The sequence below is a fragment of the Aotus nancymaae genome, unplaced genomic scaffold (assembly GCF_030222135.1).
Source record: "Aotus nancymaae isolate 86718 unplaced genomic scaffold, 86718_ANA_hifiasm-v0.15.2.pri h1tg000002l, whole genome shotgun sequence".
Lineage (NCBI taxonomy): Eukaryota > Metazoa > Chordata > Mammalia > Primates > Aotidae > Aotus > Aotus nancymaae.
The window spans coordinates 345,305-364,654 of NW_026988413.1; the positions used below are offsets into that span (position 1 = coordinate 345,305).

At 47.3% G+C, this 19,350-nt stretch overlaps 1 protein-coding gene across 7 annotated transcripts in view; it reads right to left on the reverse strand.

The window, feature by feature from the left end:
* DYNC2I1 (dynein 2 intermediate chain 1) overlaps positions 1 to 19,350 on the reverse strand; it is a 115,448-nt gene that overhangs the window by 42,434 nt on the left and 53,664 nt on the right. For all 7 annotated transcript variants that reach the window (XR_010338794.1, XR_010338799.1, XM_064366636.1 and 4 more), the window contains 8 exons: positions 15,614 to 15,743; positions 13,209 to 13,320; positions 12,281 to 12,369; positions 8,525 to 8,654; positions 5,229 to 5,401; positions 2,906 to 3,068; positions 313 to 426; positions 154 to 215 (listed from right to left, as the gene is read on the reverse strand). Coding sequence is in view for 5 of the 7 variants with exons in the window: in XM_064366636.1 (XP_064222706.1) it covers positions 154 to 215; positions 313 to 426; positions 2,906 to 3,068; positions 5,229 to 5,401; positions 8,525 to 8,654; positions 12,281 to 12,369; positions 13,209 to 13,320; positions 15,614 to 15,743 (973 nt within the window). In the remaining 2 variants the exon portion in view is untranslated. The remainder of the gene's footprint in view (positions 1 to 153; positions 216 to 312; positions 427 to 2,905; positions 3,069 to 5,228; positions 5,402 to 8,524; positions 8,655 to 12,280; positions 12,370 to 13,208; positions 13,321 to 15,613; positions 15,744 to 19,350) is intronic.

Consider the following 19,350-nt stretch of genomic DNA (forward strand, 5'->3'; position numbering starts at 1 on the left):
TTCATCCCTGCTGCACAGGACCAGTAAGCCCAGTCCCGCTCTGCATTTCCTACCTTAGCTACCTGGGCCCTTCCCCCTGCGCCATTCAGGCACCACCTCCGCCCAGACCGTCTCACTCAGGCCCCGCGTGTGCACAGCCGGGCCTCTACTCACCCACACGTTGAGAACCCCACTCTCATCCAAGGATGCGACGTGGAAGGACAAACCTGACATTTCTGATGAAAACGGAAACAAAAAGAAAGAAATGGCCTTAAACAAGGAAACTATATTTCACAACTATTAAGGATTTTAAGACAGTGAAGAATCATGTACCTTCTTGAGTAGAAAAGGGTGAGAGCACAAAGCTCTGCTTTTTGTGCACAGACGCTGAGATAGATTCTATTGCTTGAAGAGGGCTTCGGTGGTTCACTGAGGTAAGGATTCCATCTGGAGTTCAAAAGCCCACAGCACCCCCACGTAAGTAATATGTTGCAGAAATGCAGCCTGCATCACACGTGGACAAACATAAGGGCTTCTGGGTCTCTCTACACATCTTCCCAAAACACCCCAAGACCAACACGGACCACACACAAACTGACACAGGACCACAACTTTCACATTCCTAGGTCACAGAGGCCCCAGACCCCTCCTCTCCTGTAAGAGAAAAAGCACCAGTTCCTGCAGAGCATACCAGCCCCTCGGGTCTATGGGTCTGGAGGGCAGGAAGAAAGCTAAAGCTGACCAGGCAAAGAGAGCGTACAGCAGCCCAAAAGGAAACTCAGAGAGAGGGGGTCCCCCTGCAGGGCCAGATCCTGGGGGACCGAAAAGAAACTCAGAGAGCATCTCCCTGCAAGGCCACAGCCCGAAAGGAAACTCAGAGAGGGTCTTCCCTGTGAGGCCAAATCCTGGAGGCAACTCACATAGCTGAGGGGAAGGGGCCGGGAGGCAGAGGTTGGAGCAGCACTGCCGAGGGGAAGGAGTGGGTGAACAGGAAAGGGAGGTGACCCCCCGCAACACACACACACACACCAGACAACTGGCAGCAGGAGAGAAATCAGAGACAAACCCACCCCCAGCTATTGTTACCTCGAGGCGCAATCCCCACTAAAACAATACCTGTCACCAATCAATAAAGCAAAGCTCACTGACCTAAAATATCCATCTACAGAATACCTACGAGCAGAACAAAGCCAACTCCACAGAAAGCTACTATAAGAAGAAAACAGAAAAAAGTACATCAAAGCACTTCAGCTGATGAAAATTCTCTCTCCTAAAAATAAGCACAAGGCAGAAGACACGAAATTCAACATTCCAAATGGAATCACATCTCTTCAAAGGACATCTGGAAACATATCAAAACAAACAATACAAAAACACCTGGAATCAGAAATCAAGAACAGAATTACACCCAAAAAAAACAAGAAATGACATGAGATTTGGGATTGAACTCAGGAAAAAAACTGAAGAAAAAGACAAACAATCTCAGAAATTAAGAAAAAATTACAGGTTTCTAAGGCAGAGGATCAGATGAAGTGCTGTGGGCTTAGCTGAGGAAAGGGCTGGTCTCCCAGGAGAGAATATGGTTCCTCTGACTCATGCTCTGAATCACAAGTTCCACAGCTCCTCACTACTGAGAGTTTATTTAAAACTTTGTAGGTTTTATTGATAATATTTCAAAGACAAGGCTGGGCATGGTGGCTCATGCCTGTAATCCCAGCACTTTGAGAGACCAAGGCCAGCAGATCACCTGAGGTCAGGAGTTTGAGACCAGCCTGGCCAACATGGAGAAACCCCGTCTCTACTAAAAATACAAAAATTAGTCGGGCACTGGTGGCAGGCGCCTGTAATCCCAGATACTCAAGAGGCTGAGGCAGGAGAGTCACTTGAACCTGGGAGGCAGAAGTTGCAGTGAGCCCAGATCACGCTACTATACTCCAGCCTGGGCTACAGAGCCAGACGCCATCTCGGGAAAAAAAAGGACGCATTTCAATGAAAAAATTTAATTGTATGTACAGTCCAGAGAGGTTTATTGTTTTTTAAAATGGTGCTGAATTCAAAAATTTTTTAGTATTAGCAGCAGCAGTTAGAAAAGGCAAAGATTATTTAAAAGATATCTTTTAAAATAGGATTACAACCCATAAGTGATCTATAAATTCAAACAGTCTTAGCAGCAATATTGCCCCAGAGAGGCACAATACAGATACACAGACAGACACATACGCATCTGTGATAATAAAGCCACACGGAGGGTGAGTGACCACCTCGGCCTGCACCTTCAGTCCACAGCATCCCTACTGGGAAAGGGTGGTGCAGGGTGTGGCGTGGGGTCTGAGTGCAGGCCCCGCCATGTCGTCAGTGTGACCTTACACAAACGCTGCATCTTCCTGCACAGCTGGGATTCAGGGCTATCAGACTTAAATGAGACGATGTACACTATGCCCTAGGGCGAGTCCCAGAACACAGGAGACGTTCATGCTGGGTGCCTGTTGTGGTGGCTGGGCACGGTGTGGCACGAATGTCCACCCAGGTCAAGCCGAGGTTCAGGGAGGTCCCACTGTGCTGTTCCTGGCAGCCTCAGGGCTACTGGCTTTTCTCAGAACTCCAGTGTGAGCTAACTTTGCCCCAGAGCACACCCGTGCCCAGACGCCTCAAGCTACTTTAAAACTAAAGGTAATTTCATCGAGGATTTTTTGGAATCCACATATTTAATAAGAAAAGAAATTTGAGTCATTCTTAGCCACTAGATAAGCATGAGTGGAATCAATTTTTGCTTTTTCTATTTAACAAGTGCCTCTTTTGCCCACAGGTCAGACCCCATCCTCTGGGATAATGGGAATAAATAGATGCAAATACATATCAAGCTCTGTTCCTCGAATCTGTGTGGCTTTTCTAGAAGACACACAATCAGCAGGCAGATGACACTGACCAGTGGAAAACGTGGCCGTCCGGAATGTCCAGAAACCATCGTTAAGCTTCACAGAGCGATGTAGCCTCGAGTCTTCTCTCAAATCCCAGACGACAACAGAGCCGTGCGCTGTTCCAGCAAACAGTAAAAATGCTTTAAAAGGGCTAAAGCAGCAGCACGTGACCTAAAAAAAACACATGCACAGAAAGCGGATGACTGAAGAATATGAGAATCATGCTCTCAGAAGTTACGTTTACTGAGTGGGTATCTGAGGTTACAGTTACCGAGTGGGGTGTCTGGGGTTACGTCTACCGAGTGGGGTGTCTGGGGTTACGGTTACAGAGTGGGGTGTCTGGGGTTACGTTTACCGAGTGGGGTGTCTGGGGTTACGGTTACCGAGTGGGGTGTCTGAGGTTACGGTTACAGAGTGGGGTGTCTGGGGTTACGTTTACCGAGTGGGGTGTCTGGGGCTACGTTTACCGAGTGGGGTGTCTGGGGCTACGTTTACCGAGTGGGGTGTCTGGGGCTACGTTTACCGAGTGGGGTGTCTCAGGTTACGTTTACCGGTGGGGTGTCTGAGGTTACGGTTACAGAGTGGGGTGTCTGAGGTTACGTTTACTGAGTGGGGTGTCTGAGGTTACGGTTACAGAGTGGGGTGTCTGGGGTTACGTTTACTGAGTGGGGTGTCTGAGGTTACGTTTACCGGTGGGGTGTCTGAGGTTACGGTTACAGAGTGGGGTGTCTGAGGTTACATTTACCGAGTGGGGTGTCTGAGGTTACGTTTACTGAGTGGGGTGTCTGAGGTTACGTTTACTGAGTGCGGTATTGAACCATGCTTCACTTTACACAGGTGTCATGTGCAGGACACAGTAAGCAGAACATGGACTCCTACACAGAAATAAAAAGTGATTGTCAGGTTCCTCAAATGGAAAGCAGGGATGAGAAACCCAGCCCACAGGGTTGTTATGGTCACACACAGGTGGTGCTGACTCTCATCTAGTCACACGAAACCTGCCGGCGAGCCTGTCCACTCAACTCCATCAGCTGAGCCTCAAAAGTGGCAGTTCCATCCTGTGTCATTTTACTTACATCTCGTTTATGAAAGTTACAATTTCAAGTCCTCACAACTGGCCCCTGTAAAAGCTATTTTTCTCTACGGCTTTTGAGGAAATCAATGGCTTTGAGGCCAGGGAATATATAACTAGGAAAACACAAATGTACATTTTCCCAGAGAGAGGCAGTCCCGACCCCTCATCGTGCAGTCTTCAAGCCACAGCACCAGCATGCTGGGGCAGGGAATGGAAGGCCTAAGGAAGGCCTCCGAATCCCAGCGCACTTCAAAGCCTCTAAAAACCTCAAGGACATTAAGAAACCTCTAAAACACTCAGGACCCAAACAGTGCAAGATAAAAAAACAGGCATCTAGGACTGCAAAATATTGGCCCAGTTTGGCCAGTATTTTCATTCAGCTGATGGCTACCTCCATTTCCTAATTCTCAACTGACCTAAGGGGCTGCTCTGTGAAAATTCTCGTTTTCTAATTTTGAACTAGGTATTTCCAGAGTCAAAACAAGAACAGCCACGTGTCTTGCTGCACCCACAGCACAGCTGAGGCCAGCTGTGAGACACAGAGAAAGGCACCTAAGTCCTGACCACGCCCCCTTGTCCCACCTCTCCCCTCCTGTCCCCACCTCCCTCCTGTCCCTGCACCTCTGTCCCCCAACCCACCCTTAAGTCCCTACCTCCCTCCTGCCCCTGCACCTCTCCCCACCGGCCCTAAGTCTCCCCTCCATCCTTGCACCTCTCCCCACCGGCCTGTAAGTCCCCCACTGCATCCCTGAGCCTCGCTCCACTGACCCGTAAGTCCCCACCACCCTCCCTGAGCCTCTCCCCCTTGGCCAGTAAGTCCCTGCTCCATCCCTGTGCCTCTCCCCCACTGCCCATAAGTCCCAACCTCCCTCCTGTCCCTCTGCCTCTCCCCCATGGCCCGTAAGTCCCCACCCCATTCCTGTCCCTCTGCCTCTCCCCCGTTGCCTGTAAGTACCCGCCAACATCCCTGCACCTCTGCCCCCTAGCCCATAAGTCCCAACCTCCCTCCCTCCTGTCCCTAAGTCCCTCCTCATCGCTGTGCCTCTCCCCACTAGCCAGTAAGTCCCCACCCCCCTCCTGTCCCTCTGCCTCTCCCCCGTGGCCGGTAAGTCCCCCCCAACGTCCCTGCACCTCTGCCCCCTGGCCTGTAAGTCCCAACCTCCCTCCTGTCCCTGTACCTCTCCCCCCTGGAATCTTCACACTCTGTCTACTGCCCGTCCTCCCATCAGACATACGACTCTCCTGCTGAGCTGTACCTGGGACTCGCATATCAGAACCTTCTGTGGCCCTGAGGGCTGCCAAATATCCCACACACAGAGGATATATTTTCTGTCCAGTGGGGGTGCAAAGGCCTTCTCAGGTAAGTCATGAGCGGAGACCACCATCTGCCGCTGAGCTCGGGAGGTATGCAACAAGGATACTTTTCGATCTAGAGAAAAGAAAACTATGTTCACATTTTAGTGATTTGCCAGAATCCAGGTTAAATTAACACACTTATGAATACTCAAAAAAATTCAGCTTCATGAAGAAACAAACATAGTCCATTCAAAACCATACACAGAGGAAACGTGGGTTTTGATCGATGGCCACAGCGTATACCTGAACACTCTACTCTGTCCTAGCTGACCTCGCAGTCTGGCTAAAACGTGGTAGCGTGCAGCCTGAGACCACACGCTGCAGCTCCCATCACGAGCGACTCACACAGAAACCAGCTGCCCGACACGTGCCGCGAGTCGGAATCTCAGCGCTGAGAGGCCCTGGAGTGAGCTCGGCCGCCCCTCTGCCTGGGCACGTTAACACTCAGGAGCCTCAGCGTCGGAACACCATGCGGCGCACTGCTCTCCTCAAAGGCGGGCATGGCTGAGCGCCATTCCAGACGCTCCTCCACCTAGTAAAGGACTGCACTCAAGGCGTTACTGTTGCCAGCGCAGGCCATGCCAGCAACTCCCACACATCAGCAGAAGATGGAGATGGAACTCATAAAGCAGAAGGATGGGAAGTCCACGGCTGGCACGTGCCGCTGGCAGGCACCAAGTCAATGGGGAAAGCAGCACCCAGCCAACCCCAGCCACACGCACACGCCACAAACACCTATCAGCCCCTCAGCTCACATCCTGCTACCTGCACCATCCACAACTGGATCACAACGTCCTCTCCGATTCCAGGGACCCCTCCTTCCACCTCATCAGTCACTCATCACTGCAGTGTTTCTGGGGCAACATCCACCAGCAAGCACCCAGTCTTCTTCCAGGGAAAGTACCATATTTACAGTTGTTTTCAGTGGGATAAAGTTCTCGAGTGCTGTGACCTGACCCCGTTTTCTCCTAAGCCCTGTGGTTTTCACTGGCAATATTCCACAGTGTAGTGATTTTTAGGAACATCTACCTCCTGTTACAGCAGAACTAGGATGGCAATCAAGGCCTGATCTATTGCTGCCCCCTGACCTCACCTCCCGCTGGTCACCGTGGTCTCCTCGCGTCTCCCCAAGACGCAGGTGTGCCCACGCCTCAGGCCTATGTGCGTGTGACACCCTCCTCCAGAAGCTCCTGTCTCCTCATGGCCCCTCTCTCATCTCCGCTGGTTTTCACTCACAGCGAGGCCTCCTCTATCAGAACTCTCTTTATTTTCTCCTTAGAACTTAACCCTCTCAAATAGAATGTATGTTTTACCTGTTTACCTAGGGCAGAGTCTACCTGACCCACCACCGAAACAGAAGTGCAGGAGGGCAGAGCTTCTGCTGTCCTACTCACGGCTGAAATGAGCTACCCCAACAGTGCCCAGGGCCTAGTACACCCACGGAACGTCTGTCAGACGCACGACTCGCCGGCCGTGTCACTCTGCTGCATGTTTTAATAGGGAGTCAGATGCACAACTCGCCGGCCGTGTCACTCTGCTGCATGTTTTAATTGTGGGTCTGTCAGATGCACGACTCGCCGGCCGTGTCACTCTGCTGCATGTTTTAATTGTGGGTCTGTCAGATGCACGACTCGCCGGCCGTGTCACTCTGCTGCATGTTTTAATTGTGGGTCTGTCAGATGCACGACTCGCCGGCCGTGTCACTCTGCTGCATGTTTTAATTGTGGGTCTGTCAGATGCACGACTCACCGGCCGTGTCACTCTGCTGCATGTTTTAATTGTGGGTCTGTCAGATGCACGACTCGCCGGCCATGTCACTCTGCTGCATGTTTTAATTGTGGGTCTGTCAGATGCACGACTCGCCGGCTGTGTCACTCTGCTGCATGTTTTAATCGTGATGAGGATACTGAGAGGACCCTATGAAGGCTTAAGTGTTTCTTCATCTGATCACAGATCAGAAGAGAATGTGAGTCAAGTACTAGATTCCCAGGCTGAGACAACCCACACGCTCTGCCGCATGCCTCTCCCAATCACGTGTTCCTTCTACTCTCTCAATATGCATTTTACCAAAACACAGAAATAAGCAAACAAGAAGACCCCCCCCCCCCCCACTCTGTGAACACATGGCAAGCATGTTCATACACGCAGATCACATGCCCTCCTATATCTGCTGTCACTGCTCGGCGTTGGCACCCTGGGGGCTGCAAACATTCAGTTCCCTTCTTGCTGTGTGCTGGGTGTGGGACGGTGGATGCCAATGTGTTGAAGGCTACAGGTACAGAGATTTATTATTTTTCAACAGGAAAAGACAAAACTCTCTCAAAGAATGTGAACACTTGTTAATTAACAATACCATTTTTGTTAATGTTAAAGGATAGAGAAATGTAAATAAAATGAAATCTCAAAACAGCAGGCAGGATGGAAGAAATGCCTAGAACAGTTGCGCCAATGGCTCTGGCCTCACACACGCCCTGAAGCCTGTTTACACAGCAGCACACCCACACCTGCTCCCGAGCTGACTGCCGCACGTGCCCGCTCCTGCCAGTTCTCCACAAAGCCCAGGACCATGACCGCCATCCAGTACCCGAGAGTCACTTCTTTAGAGACAAGGAGGTTACCAGCTCAAGCAATGTAAATTTGGCCTTGCAAATGCAGTCTGTTGGAACTGATGTAAACAGTTACACGCAACTGCACTTTGTTTGAGATCCTGCGCTTTGCTTCCCATTTTATGTTCCATAACCCACGGATCAACTTAAAAATCTAAATCTATCTCCATTAAATGTTAAGTGTCTTACTCGTGACTACATCTAAGCTATTAATACAACTTTGGCCTGAACACTCTCTCATGCTCGTACAACTATTTCTTCTACTCTATCTCGAGAAATCGAAAGAAACTGAATAACTGGAAGAGAAATGAAAATAGGATTTCAAACACACACAGAAAATCTCAGTTGTTTAAATTACTGTGGATCCATCTTCTATCCATCTTATTAAAATCCTTAATCACAAATCTAACATACACACTTAAGGGAGAAAAACTAACCACTCATTTTTGAATTCTACAGAAACTCAATCTTTCTCAGTTTTATGTACAATAAACCCTATCACATTAAAATAGAATGTAATACTACAGATGATGATGGCAAAATGAATGCTTAGTAATTGGATGGGAAACCATATTTGAGAACAGCCTTACTCTGAAGGAATGGCAGACTGGTGTTCAGCTGAGATGAGCTGTCACTAAAACACAGGGCCTTCTCTTGAGCCCTAAGATTCCAGCTGGGTTCAGCTGCCAAGCGATCCTCTTCCAGCAAAATGGCCATCACCTGTCAGATATAAGTGAGTAGAATTTAATGAAAACTTTACGATGGATTATCTTTTCCCCAAAAAAATTACCTTTTCATCTTATCCATATCTGCAAATAACTGCTTGGATGCACCACATTATAATAACTACAAGAAAAATGATATGGTCCTTTCTGCACAATACTGAAAACGAAGACCTAAGATTAACTAAAACAAACTCCACAGGAGAGCCATCATTTGCCCTAAATGTTGTTTTTCACACCATATACACCGCTAAAAGTGACAGGGGGAGAAAGGGGGCTGAATATCCAGCATTCATAAATGAACAAAGCAGTGTAAAGAAAAGTCACGAAACCACCGAAATCTCCCTCTCACCAGGTTTGGGTAAAACACTGTAATTGTTCCAGGAGGGTCAGTCTTAGCATTTGACAGGGGAGAGAAAGACAATTGAGAGACACAACAGGATTGGTGTGGTAAAGAACAGGAAATGCTCCTGAGAACTGACAGAATGAGAGCAAAGGAGGCAGAGTGTTTAGTGAGAAGCAACAGGACTTGCGTGAGGAAGAGGGGGCTGCACAGTGAGAACTGAAGCCACGAAGTGTTCTGTGGGAACTGAAGTGACATGGGAACACTCAGGGTCAGGAAGGCAGGGAATGTTACTGAGAAGGGACAGAATGGGAGGGCAGGAGGCAGGAAATGCTGAGTGAGAATGGATAGGATTCCTGTGAGAAAGGGAATGTGTAGTGAGAACTGAGAGGATGGATGTGAAGGAGGAAGAAAATGTTAATGAGAACGGATGAAAGAGCGTGGAAGGCGGGGAGTGTTTAGTGAGGGGTGGAGGGTGGAATATGGAAGGCGGGGAGTGTTTAGTGAGGGGTGGAGGGTGGAGTGTGGAAGGCGGGGAGTGTTTAGTGAGGGGTGGAGGGTGGAATATGGAAGGCGGGGAGTGTTTAGTGAGGGGTGGAGGGTGGAGTGTGGAAGGCGGGGAGTGTTTAGTGAGGGGTGGAGGGTGGAGTGTGGAAGGCGGGGAGTGTTTAGTGAGGGGTGGAGGGTGGAATATGGAAGGCGGGGAGTGTTTAGTGAGGGGTGGAGGGTGGAGTGTGGAAGGCGGGGAGTGTTTAGTGAGGGGTGGAGGGTGGAGGGTGGAGTGTGGAAGGCGGGGAGTGTTTAGTGAGGGGTGGAGGGTGGAGTGTGGAAGGCGGGGAGTGTTTAGTGAGGGGTGGAGGGTGGAGTGTGGAAGGCGGGGAGTGTTTAGTGAGGGGTGGAGGGTGGAGTGTGGAAGGCGGGGAGTGTTTAGTGAGGGGTGGAGGGTGGAGTGTGGGAGGCGGGGAGTGTTTAGTGAGGGGTGGAGGGTGGAGTGTGGAAGGCGGGGAGTGTTTAGTGAGGGGTGGAGGGTAGAGTGTGGAAGGCGGGGAGTGTTTAGTGAGGGGTGGAGGGTGGAGTGTGGAAGGCGGGGAGTGTTTAGTGAGGGGTGGAGGGTGGAGTGTGGAAGGCGGGGAGTGTTTAGTGAGGGGTGGAGGGTGGAGTGTGGAAGGCGGGGAGTGTTTAGTGAGGGGTGGAGGATGGAATATGGATGGGGGGGAGTGTTTAGTGAGGGGTGGAGGGTGGAATATGGAAGGCGGGGAGTGTTTAGTGAGGGGTGGAGGGTGGAAGGCGGGGAGTGTTTAGTGAGGGGTGGAGGGTGGAATATGGAAGGTGGAGAGTGTTTAGTGAGGGGTGGAGGGTGGAGTGTGGAAGGCGGGGAGTGTTTAGTGAGGGGTGGAGGATGGAATATGGATGGCGGGGAGTGTTTAGTGAGGGGTGGAGGGTGGAGTGTGGAAGGCGGGGAGTGTTTAGTGAGGGGTGGAGGGTGGAATATGGAAGGCGGGGAGTGTTTAGTGAGGGGTGGAGGGTGGAGTGTGGAAGGCGGGGAGTGTTTAGTGAGGGGTGGAGGGTGGAGTGTGGAAGGCGGGGAGTGTTTAGTGAGGGGTGGAGGGTGGAGTGTGGAAGGCGGGGAGTGTTTAGTGAGGGGTGGAGGGTGGAGTGTGGAAGGCGGGGAGTGTTTAGTGAGGGGTGGAGGGTGGAGTGTGGAAGGCGGGGAGTGTTTAGTGAGGGGTGGAGGGTGGAATATGGAAGGCGGGGAGTGTTTAGTGAGGGGTGGAGGGTGGAGTGTGGAAGGCGGGGAGTGTTTAGTGAGGGGTGGAGGGTGGAGTGTGGGAGGCGGGGAGTGTTTAGTGAGGGGTGGAGGGTGGAGTGTGGAAGGCGGGGAGTGTTTAGTGAGGGGTGGAGGGTGGAGTGTGGAAGGCGGGGAGTGTTTAGTGAGGGGTGGAGGGTGGAGTGTGGGAGGCGGGGAGTGTTTAGTGAGGGGTGGAGGGTGGAGTGTGGGAGGCGGGGAGTGTTTAGTGAGGGGTGGAGGGTGGAGTGTGGAAGGCGGGGAGTGTTTAGTGAGGGGTGGAGGGTGGAATATGGAAGGCGGGGAGTGTTTAGTGAGGGGTGGAGGGTGGAGTGTGGAAGGCGGGGAGTGTTTAGTGAGGGGTGGAGGGTGGAGTGTGGAAGGCGGGGAGTGTTTAGTGAGGGGTGGAGGGTGGAGTGTGGGAGGCGGGGAGTGTTTAGTGAGGGGTGGAGGGTGGAGTGTGGAAGGCGGGGAGTGTTTAGTGAGGGGTGGAGGGTGGAGTGTGGAAGGCGGGGAGTGTTTAGTGAGGGGTGGAGGGTGGAGTGTGGGAGGCGGGGAGTGTTTAGTGAGGGGTGGAGGATGGAATATGGAAGGCGGGGAGTGTTTAGTAGGGGGTGGAATATCTGACACAAATCATAAATCATGTGGAATCACAAAGATATTTCATAAACCACAGATTCCTACAGAATTGCGTCACAGAGACTACATAAGCACCGCATGCTCCGATTAGAGTCTGAGACTCATCCTTCATCTCCACAAGCATGTTGAGGTTGCATGGACAATGTTCCGCCCCTCAGTGCTGCAGTAAACTCAAGTGCTGAGCTCACACAAAAATTACCAGACAACTGGGGAAGTGCAAATGCCGACTTCACATCTGACTACATTCCAAATAATTACTCATTATTCTTATAGACATGCTCTTCTTTTTGAGATTCATAATGAACTGTATTTGGAGGCAAAGTTATGATGATTAAGAGTTGTTTCAAAATAACTAATGGGGTGGCAGGTGGGGTAGCCGGGGCTGGGGGGGTCGGATAAGACCCAAGGCCATGAGGTGAGAAGCACTCAAGTACCTGCAGCTTCACAGTACTGTTCCACTTCTCTTTTTATGTAAATTTTTCAGTTTATAAATCAGTTTATAAAATCAGAAGTTTATTATTTTCAAACACCCTAGATTTATGCTTGCCTCATCAGCTTAATGTCTGCTATTTAGTCTATAGTTGTTTTAAAATGTAAGACATTAATAATAAAATTCACAATCCAAATACATCCATAGTACTTTTAGTGATATGCATTTACCCAGTGTCATTCTGCCCACAAGGGCTTAATGAATGTGCCACTATAACTTGTAAGAAAATAATACCTGTAAAGGAATAACTGATTCTGATTTATCCAAGCTACAAAGACTTTAAGATCTCAGCAGCTCCTATATTTCTATGTAGAATGAAACTTGAAGCCCTCACAGGCAACACAACATATTACAGGTCGAGGATACCTGACAAGCCGCCCGCAGAAAGCTACATAACCTTGGGGTGTCGATCTTCGGCGTAACCACAGCATCAGAGGCATCTCTTTTCTCACTGCCTAAAAACAATAGGTTATACAAAATCAACAAAGCTGACTCTAAAATAGTCATGCATTACACATCTTAGAGTTCAAAGAGGCGTAACATATCAACATTAAGAGTCCTAGAAGGAAAACGCACGAAACTTCACGCTATGCTCTCTAGATTTACCGTTAGCTTCCAAAGACAACTGGAAGCTAACGGTAAAATTCAGTCTATAAACTGAATCCTATTTAAATCTATTCAGAAAAACATTCAAAGGAATCAATTCAATTATCATGTAAGTCTTAAGTTTGGGTATATTACTTTCTTAAGGTAAGGCTTATCTGAGAAAAGGGGGTAATATCCCTGCCATACAGAGGCAATTCCTTGAGAAAAAAACCAGTAAAGTATTCAACATGTAAATGGCTCCAGAGTACTTCAGAAACCATATATTCTAGGGACCCTCAATCTAAATTGATGGAAATTTTTAAGCAAACTGCGTTTAAAATATAAAAATTCTGTATGAGAATAGGCTGCCCCCAAGTTTGGAGCATGCTGTGCTCTGAAGGCCCAGAGACACAGTGGCTGTTGGGAATGTGGACTCTCACTCTCCTCAGGAACAGAATCTGTCATACACCCTGCAATCGCGCAGACTGGGTCTCGAGAGCAAGTTTCATCCCCCTAAGTTCAGCAGCTCTATTGCTGGTGGTTAGTGTTTCTTTAAAAGAAAATTGGGTACTGGTATTGTCATATGCTAACCACCATACAGAAGAGAGAGACTAAATGAGAGCGAACCAGAAAAGGAACAGTAAAAATAAAATAAAACAAAAAGAATGCAAAGACCGTCGACACTCAGCACTCAAGAGCAAGATGTTACCTCCAGACACAACAGTACTTTCCCCTGGATGCTGGGTCCACACTTCCCTGGTCTCGATTTCCTCAGTTTGAATGTCTCTTTCAACATTATCTTCATTATACTGAACATACGCCTTAAAAACAAAAATACGTCAAAATTAACATTTGGTCTCAATTTCAGAGCAATTTTTCATTACTGAAATAAGTTAATAATGACAGTCATTGTGTCAAAAGTAAGTTTCACAGCATAAAGAACAATCAACCAAAGAGGACCTGCGCTCAAACATTTGATACAGATGCATAAAGGTCTAATTTTCAAAAGCGTGTTCAAACAGTCTCATCAAACCGTTTCCCTTTCGTCTGAAAATACTGCCACCTAGCCTACACACATCCTTTTTTCCTAGCACATGCTGGTTTTGCAAAACCACAAACAATTATTTTATTTCAAAAGCTACATGCTTCAACAAAGACAGTTTTGTTACTAATAGCTTTGGGATAAGGACACCAACCAAAGATAATCTATTTAAAGTCAGAGTGAATCAGCTGCCAAACCCAGAATTAATATTGTCAGTGTCCCAGGAGTTCAAGGCTGCAGTGAGCTATGATCCTGCTACTGCACTCCATCCAGCCTGGGTAACAGAGAAAGATCCTAATTTAAAAATTTTTAAAACCGTCAGCTTCTTCAGCTTCATCCTGTGACCTTTCTCCTTTTAAAAGAGTACCATTTATTGAGTGCACCAAATAGACAATGCTAAGATTGATGGTACCCAGCACCAGGAACATAAGAAAACTGTTACGATGTCTGACTTCAGAAGCTTTATAACCTTGTTGTGAAGTGAGACTACCACACAATGAATTAATGACTGGAAATACTACAGGGAAGTACAAAAGTGCATGGAGTAGTAAATTGTACGAACTGTGGAATAGGAGAAGGCATTCAGTGTAAGTCACTAGAAAGGGCTCGCCCAGAGAATGGGCCTTGGACACTGAAGAACAGACAGGCAGATAAGGCCAAGGAGCAGGAATGCCATATGCCAAGGCACCAAGCACCTGCCACCCTGAGGGACTCATGACAGACAGGAGTCCCAGAATCAAACAGGTATAACCTGAATTAGAGAGTCCAAAGCCAGGCATGGTGGTATAGGCCTGTGGCCTCAGCTACAGGGGAAGCTGAGGGTGCAGTGTGCTGTGATCATGCCTGTCAACATCTACTACACTCCAGCCTGGGAGTGTCTCTAAAAAATAAATTAGTACCTCATCTCTAATTAAATTTTAAAAATTTTAGGTTGGGCACGGTGGCTCACGCTTGTAATTCCAGGACTTTGAGAGGCTGACGTGGGTGGATCACAAGGTCAAGAAATGAAGACCATCATGGCCAACATGGTGAAACCCCGTCTCTACTAAAAATACAAAAATTATCTGGGTGTGGTGGTGGTGCCTGTAATCCCAACTACTCAGGAGGCTGAGGCAGGAGAATCACTTCAACCCAGGAGGCGGAGGTTGCAGTGAGCCGAGATCACGCCACTGCACTCCAGCCTGGTGACAGAGGCAGACTCGGTCTCAAAAACAAAAAAAAATTGAGTCCAGGTTATAAAAACCTTGAGAAGTAATGCATACTTTGAAATTCTTTCAATTATAAGAATTTTAAACAGACAAGTAGGACTGCTATACACTCACATGGAACCCAAGAAACAAATCCAAACCCGTTATTTTGTTGGACTTTAAATAAAACATTTACCTTCGCCACTATGCAACAGATCCATGTATCAAAACTGCACTTGTACCACCTTCATTTATACAAATAAAAAAACAAAATAAAAATAAATAAATAAGCTGGGCTCAGTGGCTCACAGCTGTAATCCCAGCACTTTCGGAAGCCAAGGTGGGTGGATCGCTTGAGGCCAGGGTTCAAGACCAGCCTGGCCAACATGGTGAAACCCCAACTCTACTAAAAATACAAAAATTACCTGGGCATGGTGGTTCATGCCTGTAATCCTAGCTACTCAGGAGGCTGAGACAGGAGAATCACTTGAACCCGGGAGGTAGAGGTTACAGTGAGCCGACATCGCTCAACTACACTCCAGCCTGGGTGGCAGAGTGAGACTCTGTCTCTAAATAAATAAATAAAACATTTGCACAGCATAAAGCTTCACTCCAGGGTCAGGACCGCAGCCACTCTGTCCCCGTTCCGCAGAGATCACCCACAGGAGCACCTCAAGGCTCTGGAGTGCCTCTGGCTTTGCCTGTGCCTGGCCTCTCAGGTGAATTAGCCCCATGTGAAGATAGGTTCCCGTTTTCCGTAAGCTTGCATCCTTCACGGACCATCCCCAAGTTCTAATATTCCAGAACAAGATTCAGGAAGACATAAAGTTATCCCATTACACTGTGCTTGCATTTTATCACTCAGTTAACACATCTCATACTCACCTGCTTGGTATTTTTTTTCCCAAAGTTTCTGATATACATGTCATATTCATTTACTGGTGGTAGATCCATGAGAGAGAAAGTAAATGAAAAATCTAAGTCAATAAGCCGAAGCAGTTTTGTACTTCGCATCCTTTGAAATAAATTGGAAACAAGACAAAAGTTAACTTGAATAATATATTCGGGGAAGAGTGGGGAGAACAGAAGGAAACTGAGAGTTAAATGCACATTATTGTCAGGGACCAAACTTGTGTCTGGGTGTGACTCTGAGATATTTAATAGCTGTTAAAAATAACTGAGTAGAAGACAGTCACAGGAACCTGACATGTGACCCTGGCGTCTGCTGATTCTGTTCCCCATCTGCCTCGTGTGTGTGCGTGTGCATGTGTGTGTTGAACCTGATGTGTGACCGTTCTCATGCATACGCCTGAGCTAACACAAAGTAGTCACACGAGCAAATCACACTGCCATGTGTGCACCTATGCAACAATCTTGCATGTTCTTCATATGTACCCCAAAACCTAAAATGCAATAAAAAATAAAATTTAATTTAATTTAATTTAATTTAATTTAATTTTAAAAAGTACAGTCACACACGTGTTTGTCTGGAATGTTCGTATGCAGCCTTGTGTGTGTGTGTGTGTGCATTTACTGAGCCTCTGCCTCGTGTGTGTGTGTATGTGTGTGTGTGTGTGTGTTGAACCTGATGTGTGACCGTTCTCATGCCTACACCTGAGCTAATATAAAATACAGTGACACACATGTATGTCTGGAATGTTCATAAGCAGCAATTCACCTGACTTCAGGAACCAACATCTTGGCTGTCCCACCACGTGTGCCACGGTCAGACACGCAGCAGTCAGGGTTTCGGGCCACGCTCTTCTCCAGGCCACAGCCAACCTCTGTGCTTCCCCCAGGACTTGACCTATGGGCAGCACCTGACACAGCCAACCACCCTCCGCCCACAGGCCATGAATTGCCACACACATGGCTTCCTCTTGCTTCACAAACAGGTCATTTTCAATCACCTATGCCGATTCTCCTTTTCTCTCTAACGTTTCACCCTAACATTAGTGTGCCTGGGGTCAAATCCTTAAGACATTTATTGTTTGTTACCCCTCACTGGGATATAAACTCTCAAGGGCGGAGATTTCTGTTTCTTTCCTTTACTGTTATCTCCATACAGCTGGTGATCAATAAATGCACAGTGAATGAGTGAGTGATCAACCCTGCCAGCAGCCAGTGCCTCGGCCACTGGGTCTGCTCTCTGCTCATCCTCCTACCCCACCCTCTTCCTTCTCACACTCCACCAGGTCTCCCCTGCTTCGTAGAGCACAGACCTGCAGGAGGTTCAACCAAGCACTGCAGTATTTTGTTTATCAGAAATTCTCCCACTGGAAAACCTCCAGCTTCCATTCTCATCTCCTCCGCCCTGTGCGAATGTCACATGCTCTAGGCCATCTCTTTCGGTTTCACTCTACTGTCTTGAGGAATGAAGATGCAAACCCTAGTGGAAACAGTAGCATCAAATGCAGAGATGGCGTGTGTCCCTTTCTCTCCAGGACCTCTGCTCTTCAGGGCCCAAGGGGCCTTGGTTACTCCTGGTGTATTCGATCAGCTGGAGATTATTTTGTTATTTTAAATCCAACTTTTATAGTTGTTTTTAGCTGGGGGATTTCTCTGATACAAGCTATTCCATCAGGGAAGTAGGAGCCCAATACATATTCTTTTGTAAGATGCTTTTCTCACATCACTGGGCCTTTTTCCTATTTGCTAGCTCTATTTCATACCTTATAAAAAACTGCCTATGCAGAAGTTGTACCAATTTGTTTCAAGCAAGCTTGTTCTCTACATTCTCATCAGTTAAGTATTATCTTCTTTTTTTCAGACAGAGTTTCACTCTTGTTGCCCAGGCTGGAGTACAGTGGCACAACCTCAACTCACTGCAACCTCCACCTCCCAGGTTCAAGCGATTCTCCTGCCTCAGGCTCCCAAGTAGCTGAGACTGCAGGTGCACACCACCACACCCGGCTAATTTTTGTATTTTTAGAAGAGACAGGGTTTCACCATGTTGGCCGGGCTGGTCTCAAACTCCTGACCTCAGGTGATCTGCCCACCTCAACCTCCAAGAGTGCTGGGGTTACAGGCATGAGCCACTATGCCTGGCCTAAGTATTATCATTTTTTAAGACCTTGCCTACTCCATAGAAGAAAAATTCATCCCATTGTTTCAATATATATTTCTCTGACAGGACATATTTTCATACATTTACTGACAGCCTAATTGTTTTCTGTGGTGAATTCTCTCTGTATTCTTTACTATCCCAGGGCCATCTGGTGAGAGACTGGGGGAACAACGTAAGAGAAAATAAGCAAAGAAATTACTTTTCTCTCTACTTGGAGCCGCAGACTGGTTTTCCCTGTGGCCCCAGCAGGCCGGCCATGGCTCCAGCTCCTACCGCCCAGTTTCTCCCGCTCAGGGGCAGCGGTGGCTCCTGCTGCGGCAAATCTCTGAGCGGCTCCTGGGCCCTGCTAAAACTCAGCTCTTCCAACACCCATGGAATTCACTCCCCGCATCACACCCCTTCTGCTTAATACCCAAATTAGTTTTTGTTTTCCTGAACGAATCTCGAGTCTTACACGATCTATGCCCATTTTTAACTAGGCGCATTTAACTTTGCTTATTAAATTATAAAAACATTTTATTATACACTAGGGATAATCAGTCTCTATCATATATTTTACACATATATTTTCCCAGTTGGTCAATTACCTTTAAATTTTGCCAAATTTATAGACAATTTTAACTTACAGAAATTTAATTTTTGAGGTATCGTCCAGTAATTTTCATTTTTTAATTTTTATTATTTTTATTCATAGAAAGTCCTTTTTTATCACTGAAATAACCACATACGCTATGTTCTTTTTTCATTTTTTAAAATCTGTTTGGAATTTATCTTGGGTATACTGTGAGGGAAGTATCCATTTTCCCTCAAATTTCCAGTTGATTTACTAAATGTATATCTAGTAGTATAAGTGCCTCTATACTATTTTTCTTCTCTGTATTTCCTTACAACAGACAAATGCCAGAACTCACCCACAATCCTATAAAGTGTAGACTCCTACATTTTTCTCAAAAACTTTATCATCAATCCCTTTATGTTTCGGCCTTTAATTTCTTCAATTTTTCTTTTAAAACATTTAATGTAATTTTTGACCCAAAATAATCCATACAATACACTTGTACATTATGTATCAATCTAATTAACATACTAGGACCTACCTAACTAGAAAACTACCAATTAGTAGATTACCAGCTGGGCACAGTGGCTCATGCCTGTAATCCCAGCACTTTGGTAAGCTGAGGTGGGTGGATCGTTTGAGCCCAGGAGTTCAAGACCAGCCTGGGAAACATGGCGAGATCCTGTCTCTACAAAAAAAAAAAAAAAAAATTAGCTGGGTGTGGTGTTGTGCACCTGTAATCCCAGCTACTCAGGAGGCTGAGGTGGGAGGATCACCTGAGCCCAGAAGGTCAAGGCTGCAGTGAGACAAGATCATGCCACTGCACTCCAGCCTGGATGTAAGAGTGAAACTCTGTCTCAAAAGCAAAAATGAAAAAAAAAAAAGATAAAGAAAGAAAATTACCAATGACCTGCATCTCTTAGTGGCTCCTCCCTGACACAATCCCAGATCCCACACTGCCCATAACAATCACTAGACTGAATTTTGTGGTTATCATTT